Below are 18,195 nucleotides of genomic sequence, written 5' to 3'. Positions count from 1 at the left end.
CGGAAATGGTTGGAGGCTCTCGGCCCCGCCCCGGCGGCCATCTTGAAGGCCCGGGAGGCGGCGCCGCGCAAGACGGAGCGGAAGTGCTCGGCTGCGTCTTCCCGGACCGAGCGAAGCGCCGGCGCGGCCGCCACCCGCGTCCTCCTTCTCGCGGCCCTCGGGAGACCGCGCTCGGCCGCAGTGGACCGCGAGGTGCCGGCGGGCGGGGCGGGGCGGGGGCCGGGGGCTTGGGGGCCGCGCGTGGGGCCGGGGCCGAACGGGGCCCCTGGGGTCGCCGCGATGACCGGCTCCCGCCCCCCGCTGGCGCGTCCTGGAAGGGGTCGGCCGCCCGGCCGGGGCCGTGGGGCCTCGGTGTCCTCGCCGAACCAGGGCGGTCTGCGGGATTTGGGTAGGAAGCGTCGCGGTGGACTTGGGTCTCCTGAGGTCGAGTCCTGGCCATTCTGCGAACCGAGGATTCCGAGCGCTCGGGTCGAGCCGCCCGACGGCGCCCCGCGTGCTGGGCCCAGAGCTTCCTCGGGAAACTTGCCCTGGGCACTGGGCCTGGGAGCGTCCCGGGGCGCCTGCTGCTCGGTCGGCTGGGTCTCACTTCAGGGGATGTGTAAGGTGGACCCCCCGGGGCCCCCGGTTTTGGTGGTGCAGGTGCGGTGTGGTCAGGGCCCGGTGGAGACGGGAAGGTGGTCACGCCCAGGGGAGGGAGCAGCTGGCTGCGGGGCTTGGCCGAGCGCTTGAGTGGATGAGGTCTGGAAGGGCATTTCAGCGGAGGGAACAGCATCAGAGGGTGAAAGTGGGGGAAATTACCACGCTGGGGACCCAGGAGGAATGGGGAGGGGGGATGAATGGAGAGGTAGTGGGAGCCAAACAGTGGGTGTCCCGTGCGCCGGGCGGGACTGTCCTCTGTGTGATGGGGGCCATCTGAGGAGGGAGGTCCACTCCACAGACAGGTGCAGTGATGACTCTGGAACTCTGTACGCAAATCTGCACACGTGATACTCCTGGTCTCCGCTTGGAATGGTTTTGTCTTGTTTTTGCCTTTGTTTTCTTGAGGTTGAGGCTGAAGCAGTGACATCCAACAGAGAACTTACCCACTGCGAGCTCTGTGCCGGGCCCTGTGGGCCGTGGGGCTGGCAGTGGACAGACAAGGCTCCCCCTCAGGAAGTTTGCGTTCTAGTAGGAGGCAATAGAGAGAGAAAGCGGAAAGCAATCAGAAACGATCGTCACACAAAATAAAACAGGGTGACGTGATGTGAGGGACCGGCACCTGTTGGACAGTCACAGGGCGCCTCTCTCGAGGAGGCGGCCTTGGAACAGCAGAGGGAAGAGGACCGCAGACGCCCAGCCCTGCGAGGGTTGCCCCGATCGGGCTCGGGAACAGGTCTGACGTGTGTGAGGGAGACCCGCTCGCTCCCTCCCTCCCTCCCTCGGCCGCCCTACGGGCCAGGCCTGCTGCTGATGCTGGCCGCTCACTCCCACAGAGGCCCGGGAGGGGCCTGCGGTGCTTTACAGATCCGAGTGGGGCCGGCCGAGGTGGCCTGCGGGTCACGCCATAGACAGGCCGTTTGACTCCAAAGTTCACGTTCTTAACGTCGCTGTCGGCAAGCTCAGCCACGGCGTGGAGCCGTGTGTTACCACGTATGTCGTTTGCCAGGTGACCTGAAATTGGCTGTTTTGTTTTGGGAAGATTTTTCCACACGTTCAGTTGAAAGAATGAGACTTAGAAGCGGTCATTTCTGTTTAGGGCACGTACTTTAAAGGAATAGCCAGGTTTTTCTAATGTTCATCTTAATACCTCAGCTCAAGTAGAAGCATTCTAAAGGTAAACACTTTGGTCATAAAAAAGTAAAATAAGGGGTAATTTGTATGGAACCGCAGGATAAATGATGTTACTGATGTAGCTTTCTGCTGGCCTGGCTCTGGCCTAAAGAGGGTGGCTGGCTGTCCTAGGTAACAGGCTCTAACGTAGCCCGTTTTAAAAACTGGAATTTTCCCCAGTTGAACGTAAAGACAAACCTCCTCAAACGACAGGACTAGGAGCCACAATTCACCTGTTCAGTTCAGCCTCGGCTCCCCTGAGAGCAAAGGGCATTTCTCAGTCTCCTCCGTGGCACTCCTGGCACTCCTGCGCCCGCTAGCCTAGTTGGCCCCCTCCACACGGTGGCTCCAGGAAATGGTGTTATTGAATGACAGACTTTTCAGCACAGATGTGATGACGTGTGTGGTGGGATTGCTCAGGTTATTTTAATACCTGAGTTGTACAGTTGACCCTTGAACAACACAGGTTTGGACTGCATGGGGCCACTCACGTGTGGATTTTTTTCACGAGAAGAGTACTGCGGTACTGCACAGTCCGTGGTTGGCTGAACTGCGGATCCAGAGGCCGACTGCAAAGGTATACTCGGCTTGCCGACTGCGGGGGGCCGGCGCCCCTAACTCTTCATTCTTCGAGGGTCAGCTGTAACGGGCACATTGTTCCACGTGGGACCCGGGATCGCATCGTGAGCCTGCTGGCTTGCTCAGTGCTCGTGGCGAGGACGTGTCGGCGGGCGTGGGTTCAGGCCCCAGCCCCGCTGTGCGCAGGCCGGGCGACGGGGCAGCTCGGGCCGTCGGGAGCCGCGGTTTTCTGTCTGAATGGGAAGGGCTGCTGTGCCAGCAGGTGCCATCTCCCCGATGAGGAAACTGAGGCCGCACAGCCGTGCCACTCAGGGGCCCTGGAAACAGACTCCTAGCTGGAGTCCGCTTCTGGTCCCCAGCCCTGCCGTGGTGCCAGATCGGGAAGGAGCCGCCCGCAAGTTTGCGGGCAGCGAGAGCTTTGCTCTGGCGTCTTCACCAGCTTCAGGCTGGCAGGGCCCTCCGTCCTCTGCATCCTCTGGTCCCGAGGTTCAGGTGGGGGTGTGCTGGGCTGCAGGAGCTGAGGTCAGAGCTACTCTTGACTTTGAGAAGTGGCTTAAACTATTTGGGGCTTGATCCTCTGCTGTGGAATAGGGGTGACGATGCCCTTGGCTTCCCTTAGTGACCTGGGTTCTCGCGGGCTAGATGCGCGTGGAGTCGCACGGCATGTTGAAATGGTCAGGAGCAGATAGGATTACCTGCACGCACAGATAAGGAACTGGGACGCAGACGGGCGCTCAGCTGAGGAGCCTGGCCATGGAGTGGGGACCGGGTCTGGGAGGACCTGGAGGTGCACAGCTGGCACCGTGGGCAGCGGCCTGGACGGAGGGCAGGGCAGCTCCTAGAGAAGTGGGGGCACCAAGGGGAGCCCGAGGAGCGGCAGGAGGAGGTGCTGGAGGCCGGCGAGCCCCGGGGAGGCTTGGGCGCCGTGGCCCGTGCTGTGGACCGGCCCCGGGAGGTGGACACAGGAACGGGGCCACAGGACTTGGCCGTCAGCGAGGGCGGCTCCTGGGGACCTGCCGGAGGCGTGTGAGGCAGGTGACATGAGCAGAAACGGAAGTCCACCCGGTGCTGCTGCTTCGCGTGTCACATGCCTTCCTGGCTCTCCACCAAGGCGTGTCGCTGGCTGGTTTCTTTTTTCTGGGTGACTGGTGGTAAAGACACACAGAAGGAAGCCACGGCGTGGATGAAACAGTGACTACTGAGGAAACCTGCTTGACGGTGTTGATGAAAATGGGGCAAAATGATCCAGTCCTTGAGTGCTTTTTATTGAATTTAAAAGTGTGTTGTATTTTTCTTGTATACAGCATGTCCGAAGGTGACAGTGTGGGAGATTCCGTCCACGGGAAGCCTTCTGTGGTGTACAGGTTCTTCACAAGGCTCGGACAGGTTGGTTTTTGGGTCACTGAGTTGCAGAAACATTTAAATGAGACTTGACCCTGGGACGTTTCCCTGGGGCGTAAGTGTGCTGGCAGCCCCCGCAGGGTGGGCGGCACCTCCCTGGGCCTCTCGTTCACCCTCTCGGAAGCTTTTCCCGTTGCCGTGCGGGTGCTGGGTCTCCTGAGGTTCAGGCCACGTACTTGTCTTCTGTGTTTTTTTCCAACAGCTTTTAAAATGTGAAAACCATTCTTAGCTCCTGGGCGGGATGGAGCTGGCGGCCCCTGCTCTGCCCTTGCTGTCCCCTCGGCCCCTCTGGCCCAGGCCTGTGCTCCGCGGCGGGAATACCCCTTGGGGCTGCAGCGAGGCCTGTGGGTTCTGCAGGAAGGAGTCTAACTCAGTGAAGAATCGCACAGTTTGGTTCAAAACTAAAACTGTCTTGATTTTTAAAATTAAAAAATAGCGTCTGGAAAAGTTCATAATTATTGAAGCCAGGTGACGGGCACACGTAGGCTCATATCCTCTCTCATGAATGGTTGAAATTTTTCATAATTAAAATCTCAAAATTAAATTTAGACTACACACGTGTATATTAATTACACACACACGTACACGTGTATGTAGGCACACATGTGCACATATGTGAATCTAAGGATTAAGGCAGTCAGCTCTGCAGCTCCTGGGTGGGCTGGGACCGGCTCCGGGGGGAGCAGGCTTTGGGACGGGACCTCGGGTGGTGTCCCACGTGCAGGGTGGTGACATTCTCCTTTCTCTGTCCCATCCTCTCGGGGGTTGAAGTTCAGCCTCCCCACGATGGCCCCTCGGGCCGATGCTGTAGGACCACGTGCTGCGAGAGGTGGTTCTGTAGTAGTTTTGCTTAAGGGGTGGACTTGCCTCAGGAAGCACTGCAAATCTTGGATTAATTGCAGTCACCGCTTAGTGCCATTGACTTAAAGTCTGAGGCAAACGCTGGCAGGAAGTGTGCTCTGCAGAAGGAATTGCAGGGTCTCTGTAACTTGGGCGCTCTCGTTCCAGATCTATCAGTCCTGGCTGGACAAGTCTACACCATACACGGCTGTGCGATGGGTGGTGACGCTGGGCCTGAGCTTCGTCTACATGATCCGAGTTTACCTTCTGCAGGTCGGTGGGGGGTGGCGGTGATGAGTCACCGCATTGCGGTGTTGGCTGGGGTGTTGTTTTTCCTTCTGTCGCTGGATTAGGTGGGTTTACGGTGAAGGAAAGGGTCTCTAAAGATCATTTTTCAGTTAAGCACCAAGCAAAAGAAAGACTTCAGTGACTGTCTTTAAAGGGGGGTTGTTTACATCCCGTCCTGAGTTCCTCGTATTCTCTTGCTGGACTTCCCAGGACAGTCTTGGTGTCAGCCGGGCTTGGTGAGGTGACAGCGCTCTCCAGTGTCCTGGTCTGCACAGGGGACCTTCTGGCGCTCCCTGACCCTGCCTCGCGCGGGACTTCCGGGGGCTGGGGACTCTAGGGACAAAATCACCTGGACTGGCCACCCCATTCCCTGGGCGCCGTGAGCCGTGCTGGTGTCCGAGGAGGGCCGGGTGGGGTGACCGAGGGTGGCACGGCTCCTCCACGGGACGGACGCCCTCCCTGCACCTTTGGTGAGTGCCGGGCTCCTGGACGGGAGTGCTCTGTAGGTCCTGAGAGGAGGGCAGCTCGTGCTCCCTTGTGCCCAGAGGAAGGAGGCTGAGGCTTTTTCTCCCGCTCCTTGAAAGCAAACACCTCCTTCCAGGTGCTTCCCAAGGCGTAGGCGTACGTGTGTGCGTAGATGGATACTTCACCTGCTGGACGCTCTGCTGCCTCCAGGGCTGTGGGGAATTCTCACCTAAGCTAAGTGTAGAGACCTGTCCTTGGATGGTATTGTGTCTGCGTTCCTACAAGGAAGCCTCGCCCTGGCTCGGCGCAGAGGCGGTGGGGCCCCGGTCCAGCTCTGCAGCAGGGTGCGGTCTGTATTGGGTGTCTACAACTGATGTTCAGTTTGCTGTGATCGGCTCTAGACTTTTTTAAGAAACTGGACCTTGGTCCATTCTTAATGGAAAGAATGACCTAGAAACCTTGACTTGGGGGATTTGGGTGGGGGCATCTCGTACGGGTTGGTTTTCCTGTGCTCTGAGCTGAGTCTCTGCCCGACTTGGCATCCCTTCAGACTCAGCCCACCCTGCGGAGCTGTGTGAACATTCAGCTGTTAACGCTTTGCATTTAGGTTTTTGTTGTTTGACTTGAAAACGTTTTAAGGCAGAAGGGGCTCATCTTGTTTGTGTGAAAATGTCTAGGCTTTTACAGTTGGTCCTGCAGTGCAGCTCTGGTTCTGACTGGATGAAGTCTCTCCTCGAAGAGCGAGTCACGTGGCACGTGTGCCCCCTTCTCTGTGCCGCCTGAGGGAGGTTGGCTCCACGACACTCGGCTGACTCGTGCTTGGTTTCCTGATTTTCCGGCTCTGGATTTCTTCTGGGCAAACGTTATGAACATTCCTGACACAGTGTGTGGTGGTGTGAACCGCCCGCCGGAAGGAGCTCGAGCCCCAGTGTCTCAGGCTGGTCCGGAGCCTGCGTCTGGGTCACGGGCCGCTGGCCGAGGGCAGGGCTTGTGACCCGGGTGTGCAGCTCGGGCGTGAGGCTTTGTGAAGCACCCCCGTTTTTGCTGCCTTCCGGGGGGCTGGTGGCTTTACATTCTGGGTGCACCTAACGGGACCCTTGAAAACGTTTGCTGTGTGGACCGTGGCTTATCCACTCTCAAGACCCCTCGGTGCCGTTTAAGAGAAACTGTCAGCGTGGATGGTCACTGCACTTCGGTCACTTGTTACGACTCCACGTCCTGGTTCAGTCCAGACGGGATGGGTTCAGGGTGGCCTCACTGACCGTTTCTCCTTCTCTTCCAGGGTTGGTACATCGTGACCTACGCCTTGGGAATCTACCATTTAAATCTCTTCATAGCTTTCCTGTCTCCAAAAGTGGACCCTTCCTTAATGGAAGACTCAGGTAGAGCAGAGACTGTCCACTTTGTCTGGGGAGAGTTGTGGTCTTTCTGTACTTGCCAGGGTTGCTCTGTTTTCTCTGGAAACATTTGAAATCTAAATTTTGGGGACTGTTCTCTGGGCGCTTAAAATGTACCTGCAACTTCTGTGATCCTGGCAAGTTTGTGGAACGACTTGCTAAGCCCTTGTGACAGTCCCAGGAGGCAGGCGCTCCTGTCACCCCCGTTTGGCAGATGAGGAAAGTGAGCCGTTGGGCTGTGGAACCTGGCGAGGTCCCACGGGGGCGGGGGGAGCCAGGGCCTGCTTCCTGGGTAGCTGGCCCGTCCACGTCCCCTCCACGCTTGCCTGTTAGGTCCCTTTCTCACAAAAGCAGGCTTCCACGGCGGCTCCGCGTGGCTGACTGAGGCCACTGGCCCCCCGATGTCCCCTGAGGGCGATGGGTGGAAAGGTTCGTGGCTCTGGCTGCTCCTGGCGTACCTGGGCCAGGTGGGGGCCTTGGCACACACCTGCTGGGCCAGCTGGGGGCGGGGATGGCTCACGACCAGATGCTGAGGCCTCCATTCCGGCACGTCGCAGCCCCTGTTGGGGAAACCCGACGCAGCTCCTGCGGAGCCCGTGGAGGCAGAGGCACAGTTGTTAACGGCAGAGGCACACTTTACGCAGCCTGTTCGCGTCACGCTCGGAGCCTGTGTATTTTTTCTGTGGAGTATTTGAAGAAAATAGCAAAGGAAACAACCCTTTCGTTTGGTGCTGCATTGGGGTATTAGGAAACAAGAGGCCCTTTCAGTAGGCCTCAGTTTCTCCATCTGTTAACTGGGGAGGGCACCTTCCTGCGTGGGGTGGGAGGCGGCTCGCGGCTCACTGCAGAGGGTGGCCGTCCTGAGCCCAGCGCGCCTGAGAGTGAATGCACGGCTTCCGCCTCTGTGCTCTCGTGGCCTGTGGACGTTCATTCTCCCTGTACCTCGTGTTGTACAGTTGACGCGTTCCTGAAAATGGGCGTGTGGTTGAATTTTTACGTGGTCACTTAAAGTGGCCTTAAAAAGAAATTCTAATACAGATCTTCTAAAGCAGTGAATCGGTTTCTAAATCAACTGAAGGTTCCCATTTTATGTCCGGTTAAAGGATGTAAATCTGTATGTCACGTATCAGGCCTGCTGGTTCACAAGCTCTAGGGAACCTTAAAAGGGCAGCGGTGGAAATGACAAGGTGCACCGCCTGCCTCACCTCCGGGTGACATTCTGCCTTTCAGACGATGGCCCCTCGTTACCAACCAAACAGAATGAGGAGTTCCGGCCCTTCATTCGAAGGCTCCCAGAGTTTAAGTTTTGGTGAGTCACTTCCTAACGGTGGTTGCGAAGGGCGCTCGTCCCCACACATGGCCGTGAGACGGGGGCAGGCGCTTCGGTCCCAGCGAGCCAGCAGCTTAGACCCCTTGGAGAAACGCCAGTTCTGTTGTGTTTCCTCGTTTTGAATGTTGACTCAACCCAGAACGTGAAGCGTGCCCGCTGGGCGTGGAGGGGGGTCACGGGGCCTTGCAGTGCCCACCCCCCTCCCAAGGTGACACCGCTGCACCTCGACGCTGCAGAAAAGAGGCTGCTTCTGGGGAGGCGGGTCCCGGGTATGCGGCACACTTGGCCTCGGGGGGACGCTGCTTTGTGCACGGCGGCCCGAAGGGGAACCAGCTCTCTTCCCACTCGGTCCTCGGGGTGGCCTGGGCGTCCCCAGGCCTCCTGGAGACGGTCACGTGTGTGTGACGTTGTGACAAGGATGAATGTGATAGGAGGATGGAGGTGACCCGCTAGTGTGTGTGTGTGTGTGTGGGGGGGGTAGTCTATGAACGTGTCTGTCCTGTGTTGTCACAAAAGTGAAGGCAAAGAGCTGCCGCCCTTCAGCCTGTCCTCCTGGTGCAGGGGCGGCCGTGCAGGCGCTCGGCGAGTCCCTGTGGGATGAGCGTGAAACGCCGGGCCCGGGGCTGCCCGCTCTCTGAGGTGGCGTTTGTTCTCTAGGAAAGGGAGACCAAGGGGGATTTTAAGTAGGGCTGTGACCCTTATGGGTTGGGCTCTAAGCCGGAGGGAGGGCGGCCCTGAGGCCTGACTCCACCTGCTTCTCCTGGGGACAGTGCTCGGCCACTGGGGGACGGCCTGCTGGGCGTGTGGGACTCAAGCCTTGAGGCTCAGGACTGGATTTCTAGACGTGGGCCCCAGCAGCACATGGGGGGCATCTGCATCTGCCAGCTGCCGGCCTGGGCAGTGCCAGGGCCCCCACTGCTGTTTTACACTTTATGTAATTTCAGAAAACTTCGAGTGTTCAAGGGACTAAGAACGCTGTGTCCGTGGTCACACGTAGTACGTCAGACATGCCACACGCAGCGCCCACCCCACTCCGCAAGTGGAGACCCACACCCTCCTCGGGGCCGCCGTCCAGCACTGACCTTCTCTCCTTACGTTAGGCATGCAGCAACCAAGGGCATCCTGGTGGCCATGGTCTGCACCTTCTTTGAGGCATTCAACGTCCCGGTGTTCTGGCCCATCCTGGTGATGTACTTCATCATGCTTTTCTGTATCACGATGAAGAGGCAAATAAAGGTAAAAACCCAGATGGTTCTGCACTGTGAGACAGTGCCACCCGGTACTGGTAGCTTTGGGAGAGCCGGCTCGGGCCCGAGACACGGGAGGGCCGTGTGGACCCTGCTCTCCCTGCAGGTCTGATGGGTGTGGTGCCCGCTCCCCGCCAGCACAGCACAGCCAGTTAACACCCTCAGGTCTGGCACGTCATACTGCGGGACAGTCGGGGCCCAGGACCTGCCGGATGGTGTGTTCTACCAACATCACCCTAGAACGGGCCTGGCCAGACAGGGCGGTGCGGCTTCATCCTGGCCTCCCCCCACCGCAACCACCTGGGCCCGGGTGCCGCCCATCCCACGTCCCCAGCTCAGTAGCGCTAGCCCGTCCGGCACACGGGGCGTCACGAAGCCCATCCCACACCCTCAGGGTTTCCAGCAGCTCGGCCGGCTCCGCTGGGCAGTGGGGGGACGGGGGCATCCGCCGGAGCTTTGTCTCCACGCCCGGTATGTGGAGAAGGTGGGGCTCAGAGTTGGAGGGAAGGTGGGTCACGGGGAAGCCGTGCTGAGACGTGTCTGCCTGTCCCCAGCACATGATCAAGTACCGGTACATCCCGTTCACGCACGGCAAGAGGACGTACAAGGGGAAGGAGGACGCGGGCAAGACGTTCGCCAGCTAGACGTGGCCGCCCTCCGCGGGCCCTGGACGGCCGCAAGTTGCTGTGACGCCGTCTTCTTTCCTCACATAAAGTAGTTGATTACAAGGGAGTTATGTTCTTTTTAAAAAGGAGCTTCAATTATTTGTAACTGAAATATCAGGTTCTTGAAGAAACTGGCATTTAAACCGAATCGCGTTGATTTATTTTCCAGTGCCGGTCAGGTGTCCAGACGCTGGCCTTGCAGAGCGCAGGCCGGGTGGACAGCCGGGTGGGCTGGTGGGCGGGGGTGGGGGCCCGGGCCCGCGGAAGGAGCCAGGACGCCAGCAGCCGCCTCCCAGGACGCTCACTGTGGCCACGGAGGACGCTCGCCCGTCCGTCCGGCGCGTGGAGGAGATTCTGCAGCAACTCCGGGCTCTAATGCCGGTTTCCTAATTTCATCTCGCTAGAGATGTGTTGAGTTGGCCTCTATCATAATGACTCAAAACTTCGTTCTTAACTACAATGATTGCTTCTGAGGGCCTGGAATTATAAATATATATATTTTAATTGTTTGAGATTATTTTGACACATTTCTTTGATACGTGAAGGGTTGTTTTAACTTAAACGTGTTCTCATGCAGCAGCCCCTTTTCAGAAACACCTGGCAGGAGCAGCCAGTTCTGTGGCTTTTAACACATGGCTTCCCACTTTCTACAGGGAAACAGCTCTGACCTGCATGTCAACTTTTTTGATGTGATAAAAACCAATACCCGTAAACATTTTACCGAGTGACTTTTTAATTCCAACTTCATTAAAGACAACGTCCCTGCTCGCCTGTAGTCTTCATCTAACCCGCTACGCGTCCGGCACTGTGAGGGCCTGGCGGGGGAGCGTGGCCTCCCTGGAGGGCGGGCTCTGCTGCTGAGGCCGCGGCCCAGACACCGGTGGTCTGTTCCCACTCCCTGCTGCAAGCGCCGTTTCCATCTGTCTGCGGGTTTCAGACATCGAGTGTTTACCGCCTGGCTTTTCTTTTGCCAGTTTTTGCATAGCAGAAATTGAGCTCCTCTTGCTTTTAAGAGGCCGTATGAAGACCATTTGTGTACCTGATCCTGAATTTTAACTTCATGTGTAAATGACGTCCAAATCGGTACTTTTATTACCACATTATGGCACCTGAGGTGTTCAAACTCTAGACTTTATTTTGTTTTTCATACTGTTTTCCTGGTAAATGCACAGGCCTGAAATACGGGAAGTTGCGGGCACTTGGTGAGTGTAAGTAAGGGGTTTTGGGAACCGTGGAGCCTCCCCTGGGGCTCCTGCCTGTCCGGAGCAGGGCCCACGGTCACGGCCTGCGTCTGGGGCTGACCTCTGCTCACCGAGGAGTCTCTGTTCCTGCATCGCCGCGCCCACAGAGTCGCATGGAGGGAGAAGCAGCCTGCAGGGGCCCTGGGAGGGCCCCTTTTCCGTTCACCTCATGGCGCTAACACACCAGCACTTCTGTGGAATTGGTGTTGTAAGGATGCCTACGGCAAAGTCCTGTCTCTGCACAGCTTAGGTAGATCTAAAAACCTGAAAATAACAGAAAAGGTGGCAGGAAGTGTGTTGGACACAGCAGTGAGCTGGTGTAGGCAAGCTGGCCCACTACCAGCTTTGGAGACGGGTGGCCTCAGTGGGTCAGGCTGGCTGGGGCCCGCCAGGTGCTCCAAGCAGGAGGAGACCGCTCGTGTTGAATGGCCAGGACGCACACTTCCATTTTATTTATTTTTAAAATTTATTTATTTTTGGCTGCATTGGGTCTTTGTTGCTGAGCGCGGGCTTTCTCTAGTTGTGGTGAGCAGGGGTTACTCTTCGTTGCGGTGCGTGGGCTTCTCATTGCAGCGGCTTCTCTTGTTGTGGAGCACAGGCTCTAGGTGCGCGGGCTTCAGTAGTTGTGGCACACGGGCTCAGTAGTTGTGGCTCGAGGGCTGTAGAGCACAGGCTCAGTAGTTGTGGCTCACGGGCTTAGTTGCTCCGCGGCATGTGGGATCTTCCCGGACCAGGGCTCGAACCCGTGTGCCCTGCATTGGCAGGCGGATTCTTAATCACTGCGCCACCAGGAAAGCCCTCCATTTTCTAAAACGGGAAACAAACTTGACATTTATTAGAAGGCACCTGCCAAATGTGTTAGGGGGCGATCACGGCTCCTTGCTCTCCGGGAAGGGCTGTGCCCCCTCGCCCCAAAAGCCGGCTCTGGTGACAAGGGGTAAGGTTTGTGGGTCGTTGGGGCTGGAAGACCGACCACGCCGGGAAGGCACGCTGCTGGTTCTCGGCGCCTGCTCAGTCCTGGCCCGTCTGGCCCCGCCCTCACTGTGTGCCTGGTGTTGGATAGAAATGACCGGTTTGGGGAAGGGAGGGAAGTTCTGTTTAAGTGCTGAGCTGTCTGGCTGGCAGCCCTGCAGGCCCTGCCCAACCTGCCCTGAAGCCATTTCACGGCCAGGTCCAGGTCCAGCGCCTGTCCTCCCCGGCGGCTGGCACGGTATCTTATGTGACAAAGAATAAAAGACTTGAGAGTTTCACGATTTCTGTGCAAGTAAAGTCAACTTGTCAACCTTGAGAATAAACTTCCTCCCGACATCAGGAAAGACTCCTGGGTTCCTCCCTCCGTCGGGTCAGCGGTAGTGCCGCAGGTAGACCAGCTTCTGGGGGAGGAACTTCTCCCTGCAGAGGGGACACTCCATCTGTGGGGGGAGGAGGAAGGTCACGGGTTGTGACCCCTACAACCCCGGGGGTCCCTCCTCCACTGGCATCTCCAGTAAAACACGGATGTACACACGTCTCTCTTAAGACAGAAAAACATTTTTTTGAGATGATGCAGGCAGTCGGGGAGCAGAGCAGGGACGGTGACCAGCGAGGAGATGGCCAGGCCACGGGTGACTTGGGACAAGGGAGGGCGCCTGGCCGCAGAACAACCGTGGCTGCCCTGAGCGTCTCGGAGTTGCTGGGTGTGAGCTCACGGGTCCCCTGTCCCCACCCTCAGGGCTGGGTCCCTCCTGGCCCGGGAAGGTCAGCCCCTTGCCTGCCAGGCACGCGTGTGCCCCGGGGCCTCGCGGAGTGGCCTGGACCCCACGGAGGAGGCTGCAGCCACCCACACCCCGCAGGCCCTGAAGAAGGCTCCTTGGGCAGCGTGTGGACGGGACATGCCAGTAACGAGGCGGGCTTGGCCTCAGGCCCCAAGGAGAGACGGGGCGGAGGTACATGGGGGCCCGGGACCGGCCCCTCCCTGAAGCCAGAGCAGGGCTAAGAGGTGGCAGAGCTCCCTGCTCTGGCCCCCTGGACCCCACACCCTGAGATCTCAAGGCCGAGCAGGCGGCTCTCGCTCCGAGGGTTCCCAGGTGGGTGGCCGGGGCCTGCCTTTTGGGAGCGGAGCCGCCACAGCGGGCTTCCGGCCACCGCAGCTCCCTGCCTCCAGCCCAGCCTGGGGCTTTAAAAAACAGGCCCCCCACCCCCACCCCGAACGAGCGCGGCTGTGGAGGCAGGCAGCGGGCCCAGTGCAGCGGGCCCAGTGCAGCGGGGGTGGCCCGGGGGCCTGTGCTCAGGACGCCCACCTTGGTGTCGGCCCAGTGGGTGATGCAGCCCCAGCAGAACAGGTGGCCACAGGGCGTGGCCGTCGAGTACCTGCGCTCCTCCAGGCACAGGGTGCACAGCGAGGTTCTGGAAACTGCTCTCTCCTCTGCGTAGCTCCTGGCAGGAGAGGGGGGACGACGGGACAGAACTGAGCCTGAGTTCCGTGTGGCGCTGGGTAGCCCCTGCCCCGGCGCAGCCCTGCGCACCTGCGGTGGGACAGGCCACGCTGCGGCCTCCACTCCCTCTGGGCGCGCTGCCTCTGCCGGAAGCCGTAGAGCTGCAGGCCCGCGGCCAGTGCCAGGTGCAGCAGGGACACGAGCCCCAGCAACCTGTAGCTGGCACGGGCCCGAGGGTCCTCTGCGAGCGGGTGGCGGACACGGAGCTGTCAGGGAGCCGGGTTGGGAGGGGGGACAGTCACATGATCCGCTGGCACGAGGCACTGAGTGGCCCAGGGGCCAGGCCTCCCCTGTGGGACGAAGCCAGGGCCTGCCCTCTGGCTGCGGATGGGGCAGGAGCGCCTGGCAGGCTCTGCGCTGGGCGGCAGCTGGGGGGGCGCAGCTGGACAGCTCAGGGCCTCACCCCCGGCGGGAGCCCAGCACTGAGCGAGGACGGCCACGAACCTCGAAGCCTGCAGTCACTAGGCTGCAGGCAAGGTGTCGCGGGGAGGGGGGACGACCAGGCCCCCAAGCCTCATAGAAAAAGAACTGGCAAAGAAGCCTGAGCAGGGGCGCCCAGTGGGATGGGGGGGGGGCGCCAAGCGTGGCACACCCGCTACTCAGCCCCATGGGAGGAAGAGAAGCTCCCGCTTCTAGCAAGGCACCAACCACCCGGGTGATGTTCTGCAGCTGGGACTCCCGGCCACGTCCCCCAAGGGAAAGCTGCTTGCCCCCCGCTTCTGTCTCCTTCCCCCCAGGGAACGGGGACAGTCAGGTCAGCCAGACTGGCCAGAGCTCGGAGCCCGAGAGGCAGGGCCCTGGGTGCCTGTGTAGGAAGAGCCCCGTGGCAACCCCCAATGCCCTGACTGGGTTGAGCCCGTGCTTCCAGGCTCCTCTGTGGCAGCAGCTTAGCAAACACCCTACCTAACAGGTAGAGCAAGCGCAGTGAGGACTGGGGCTGGGCTGAGGAGAGGGGGTGCACGTGCCCAGACAGCACTGCCAGGGGAGCCTGGAGACCTCCGGGGAGGCAGGGGGCCCGAGAGAAGGCCCTCCGGATGAACCTGGGAGCAAGGGCATCAGCTGAGACTCAGGAGGGTCGGAGTGCCTGCGGTGGGCGGAGCCCAGGGGAGGCTAGCGGGGATGCTGGCAGCAACAGGGTCACTGTAGGGTCACCATCGGGATGTCCCTACACCTGACTCTCTGTCCAGGCGGCCTGGAAGGGTGGGCATGGGGCCCAGAAGCCGGGGCCCCAGGCCTGCGCTCAGGGTACAGAGTGGGGCGGCCACACGTGCTGGCGGCAGGAAGACAGACTCGCCCTACCTCAGGGTTTATGGAAACCAGACTTCCGCAGGTCTTTCAGCAAAACGGGACCTGACAAGACCCACGTTTCCAGTGGAGGATTTCAGCTCCGGCCCTGTGACTGTGCTTGGGGACAGAGGCCCCGAAGAGCAGTCCCCTGCAGAAGAGCGGGCCCAGGCGGCACCTGTGACTTACATAGGTGATGCCTGTGAACCTCTTGGCCAGGTGGTAGAAGGCGCCATGGATGTAGAACCAGGCGACGTGGAGACGCTGGAGGCACCCGAGGCCCTGCCTGAGCACCAACACAGCCCGCAGGAGCGTCCCCTGCTGCGGCTCCGTCAGGGCGGCCGTGCACCGGCGCACCCAGCGCCTTGCCCCCGACTGGCCACGGGCACCGGGGGCCAGGCTGCCCCGCGAGGGCCAGGCGCCGTCGCCATCGGCCTGCAGCTCGTGCTCCAGGTGAAGCAGGGCCTTGTCCAGCAGGTAGGGCAGGACGGTGTGCAGCGCCACCAGTACCCCGCGGCGCAACCTCGAGGGCACTCGGCCCTGGGTCGGGTCCACCTGCACGATGCTGACGTACTCCTCCCCGAGGGTCTGGTAGCCTGTGGGGAGAGGGACCGGGGAGAGAGACAGGCAGGGACCTGCCAGCGACCTCCTTCTCTCTACCGGGTCCCTACGATCCTCACAGCCCAGGCCCTGTGACAGGGCTCAGCGCTGGGACCCCTCTCGGGCCATGGGTTCAGCCACGGAGAAACGGTCCCAGACAGACGTGACGGGTACTTCAGAGCTTCCAGAGGCCCCGGCCTGGGCTCAGGGCCTGGCCTCCCACCTAGGGAAAGGGCTCGGGGTCCCCTCCTTCCCTGAGGCTGCATGCGGCCCAGCTCCGGGGACACTGAGAAGCACCTCCAGAAGCTTCTCACTCTGCTGGCAGCCCCTCTCCTGTCCTCTGGGCTCGGCGTGTGTTGTGGGCCTTGAGTTCCTGCCAGGGGCTGCTACCTGCCAGTGTAGTGAGGCCAAAGTAGGCGACATCCGACACCAGCTCAATCTCTCTCCTCCACTCCAGCCACTTCTTCGCACCTGAGAGGAGGAACCACGTCATTTCTGAGGGGTTGGGGCGAGGGTGGTGCAGCGTAAGGATTAGGAACAAGCCTCCTTCCTGCTGCCAAGGCCCAGCCCCGTCACCCTTTCACGCGGCCGAGACTGTCCTAAACCACACTCTGCTCTCTCCCTGGCCTCCTGTGCTGTCCACTCTGCTCCATCTATACCTGCCTCGCCTGGCCCACTGAGTATCCTGAGAACTTACCCACCTGCAGCCACCTTCCCGTCCAGGACCCGCCTGGGCAACTGCTCTAGAGCCCAGAAGGGCCACAAGGACAGTGTAGTACAGTGACCAGGAGCTCAAGCCGAGACCACCCATCCAGCATCAAATCCCAGCTCCCACACTGCTGGTTGTGACCTCAGGAAGTTACAAGATCTCTCTGGAATCCCCACTTCCCTGTCTCTAAGGAGAGGACTAGCAGCAGGTCCCACTCAGAGAGATGTGTTGAGAATAAAATGAGTTAACGTTCTGAAGCACGGAGAGCAGTGTCTGGCACAGAGTAAGTGAATGTGTTAGCAAAACGAATACACGGGCCATTTGTTCTGATCGTGTCGGGTCCCTCTCCTGCTCAAAACCTGCCCATGGCTACCCGCCCGAGTCTACGGCCCAGCCTCGCTTCGGCTGTTCCGAAGAGGAGCCCGCTGTCGTCTGGAATCCACCCCACGCTCTTGCCCCTCCACTGGGCTCCGACGCCGCTGCTCCACGGGAGACTCCCCGTGTCCCCAGAGCCGTGGACTCTTCCACGCCGGGTGCCTGGCCCCCACCCCCGCCCCCGGCAGCAGGCGGCAAAGCCCGGGGCGCTCGCTCCTTCCTTCGGCTCAGGTCTTGGGGGGGCGAGCAGGGCCTGGCCGATCCTGCGGGGGGCTGACCGGAGAGCCTGAGGCTCGTCGGCCCGCTTCGCGCCCCAATGGCCTCCGCGGTCCCGCGGGGGCTCACCCGCGAGGCTGTGCAGGGCGCCGCCCGCCGCGCTCCGCAGCCCGCCGCGGTAGTAGTCGTCCTTCTGCGCCGCGCGGACTACCTCCGGGGGGCTGGCGGCCGCGGGGGCCATGGCCTAGGGTCGCGGGGCCGCGGGGACCGTGGAGACCGGGGAGATCGTATTGACCGGGGAGATCGTGGTGACCTGGGGCTGCGGCGAAGCGGATAGCCACGCCCACGCGGCGGCGTCTCAGGACGGCGCTGGGCTCGGAGTGCGGCGCAGACCTTGTGCGTCACAGACCTTGTGCGTCACGGCGCGCGCGCGTCCCGGGGCGGGGCCTGCGGCGGGGCGGGGCTGACGGGGGCCAGCGCGTGGTAGGGCCGTGGGTTCCGTGCGCGGTCGGTACGGGGCGAACGCGGCCCGGATGAGGAGCGGGCGCAGGGCGGGAGGGGGCGGGTGCGCGGGGTGGGGGGTTGAGCGGCGCAGGGTGGCGAGCGGCCGCGGGGACAGCCCCCAGGTACTGCGAGAGGCATCAGAGCTAGAGGGGGTGTGCCGACGCCCCGTGGGGAGGCACTTGCCCGCCCCCTGGGGCCGGAAGTAAGGAGGGCGCTCGTCTCCATCCCTGCAGTGCCTTCCGCGGGGCGCTGGCACCTCCTGTGTTCTCATCCCCGCGACCCCCACTGCGGGCCCAGGAAAGGTGCTCTGCGGCCTGGGGCGGGGCAGGGAGCTCTGATTCTTGAACCGCGGTGTTTTTACTGTAGGCTGCCCAGGCCCCACAAGTGCAGACCCCTGACCCCTCCCAGCTGCTCTCAAAGGAGGGACCGAAGAGGGCCTGGGGAACTTGGAAGGCCATGCACCAGAGGGGACAGAGCTAGGAGAGCCCGGCGCCCAGGCAGAGGCCACAGCTGGACTTGAGGAGGGGCCTGGGGGGAGGGCAGTGGGAGGAGGCAGTGGGGGTGCCCTGAGGGCTCTGGGTCTGGAGCAGGTCATGGCATTTGTGTCTGTGCCCCAGTGGAGGGGGTGCAGGGGTACCCCAGACAGACCAGAGGGCCCTGTCCTGTGGGCACTAAGGGAAGCCGTGGGCCCAGCAGGAGAGAAAGAAGGCAAGTGGGCTGAGGGGGTGGGGGAGCCACGGGGCCCCCCTGACTTCGGCCTGGAGGGCGTGG

The 18,195-nt window shown here is 61.0% G+C and overlaps 2 protein-coding genes across 5 annotated transcripts; one reads left to right on the top strand and one right to left on the bottom strand.

Annotated features, from left to right (window-relative positions):
* The first annotated feature begins 42 nt into the window (after positions 1-42).
* RER1 (retention in endoplasmic reticulum sorting receptor 1) lies at positions 43-10,533 on the top strand. The gene is made up of 7 exons (XM_082412921.1): positions 43-192; positions 3,693-3,774; positions 4,798-4,902; positions 6,665-6,764; positions 8,010-8,088; positions 9,210-9,345; positions 9,911-10,533. Exons 2-7 carry the CDS (start codon positions 3,694-3,696, stop codon positions 9,998-10,000), a joined length of 591 nt encoding a protein of 196 aa, XP_082269047.1. The 5' UTR covers positions 43-192; position 3,693; the 3' UTR covers positions 10,001-10,533.
* A 1,171-nt stretch (positions 10,534-11,704) lies between these two features.
* PEX10 (peroxisomal biogenesis factor 10) lies at positions 11,705-17,313 on the bottom strand. 4 transcript variants are annotated; one of them, XM_082412879.1, is made up of 7 exons: positions 17,050-17,313; positions 16,011-16,091; positions 15,210-15,616; positions 14,640-14,776; positions 13,767-13,942; positions 13,542-13,677; positions 11,705-12,674 (listed from the first exon to the last, which is right to left on the bottom strand). In XM_082412879.1, exons 1-7 carry the CDS (start codon positions 17,159-17,161, stop codon positions 12,533-12,535), a joined length of 1,191 nt encoding a protein of 396 aa, XP_082269005.1. In that variant the 5' UTR covers positions 17,162-17,313; the 3' UTR covers positions 11,705-12,532. The 4 variants fall into 4 exon arrangements, with proteins under 4 accessions (XP_082269005.1, XP_082269007.1, XP_082269006.1 ...); XM_082412880.1 differs by having other exon boundaries at positions 12,644-12,773; XM_082412881.1 differs by lacking the exon at positions 14,640-14,776.
* Between the last annotated feature and the right edge of the window lie 882 nt (positions 17,314-18,195).

This window comes from Balaenoptera physalus, assembly GCF_965194825.1.
Source record: "Balaenoptera physalus genome assembly, chromosome: 1".
Classification (NCBI taxonomy): Eukaryota; Metazoa; Chordata; class Mammalia; order Artiodactyla; family Balaenopteridae; genus Balaenoptera; species Balaenoptera physalus.
Note: the sequence above shows the minus strand (reverse complement) of the source record. Positions and strands in the feature narration are given on the sequence as shown.

Coding starts and splice junctions, on each gene's coding strand:
- RER1 (XM_082412921.1), top strand. CDS start 3,694: ATGTCCGAAGGTGACAGTGTGGGAGATTCCGTCCACGGGAAGCCTTCT. Junction 3,775..4,797: donor TCTTCACAAGGCTCGGACAG/GTTGGTTTTTGG, acceptor CTCTCGTTCCAG/ATCTATCAGTCCTGGCTGGA. Junction 9,346..9,910: donor CGATGAAGAGGCAAATAAAG/GTAAAAACCCAG, acceptor GCCTGTCCCCAG/CACATGATCAAGTACCGGTA.
- PEX10 (XM_082412879.1), bottom strand. CDS start 17,161: ATGGCCCCCGCGGCCGCCAGCCCCCCGGAGGTAGTCCGCGCGGCGCAG. Junction 15,617..16,010: donor TGGCCTCACTACACTGGCAG/GTAGCAGCCCCT, acceptor CTCTCCCCACAG/GCTACCAGACCCTCGGGGAG. Junction 13,943..14,639: donor GCGCTTGCTCTACCTGTTAG/GTAGGGTGTTTG, acceptor GCTCCCTGACAG/CTCCGTGTCCGCCACCCGCT.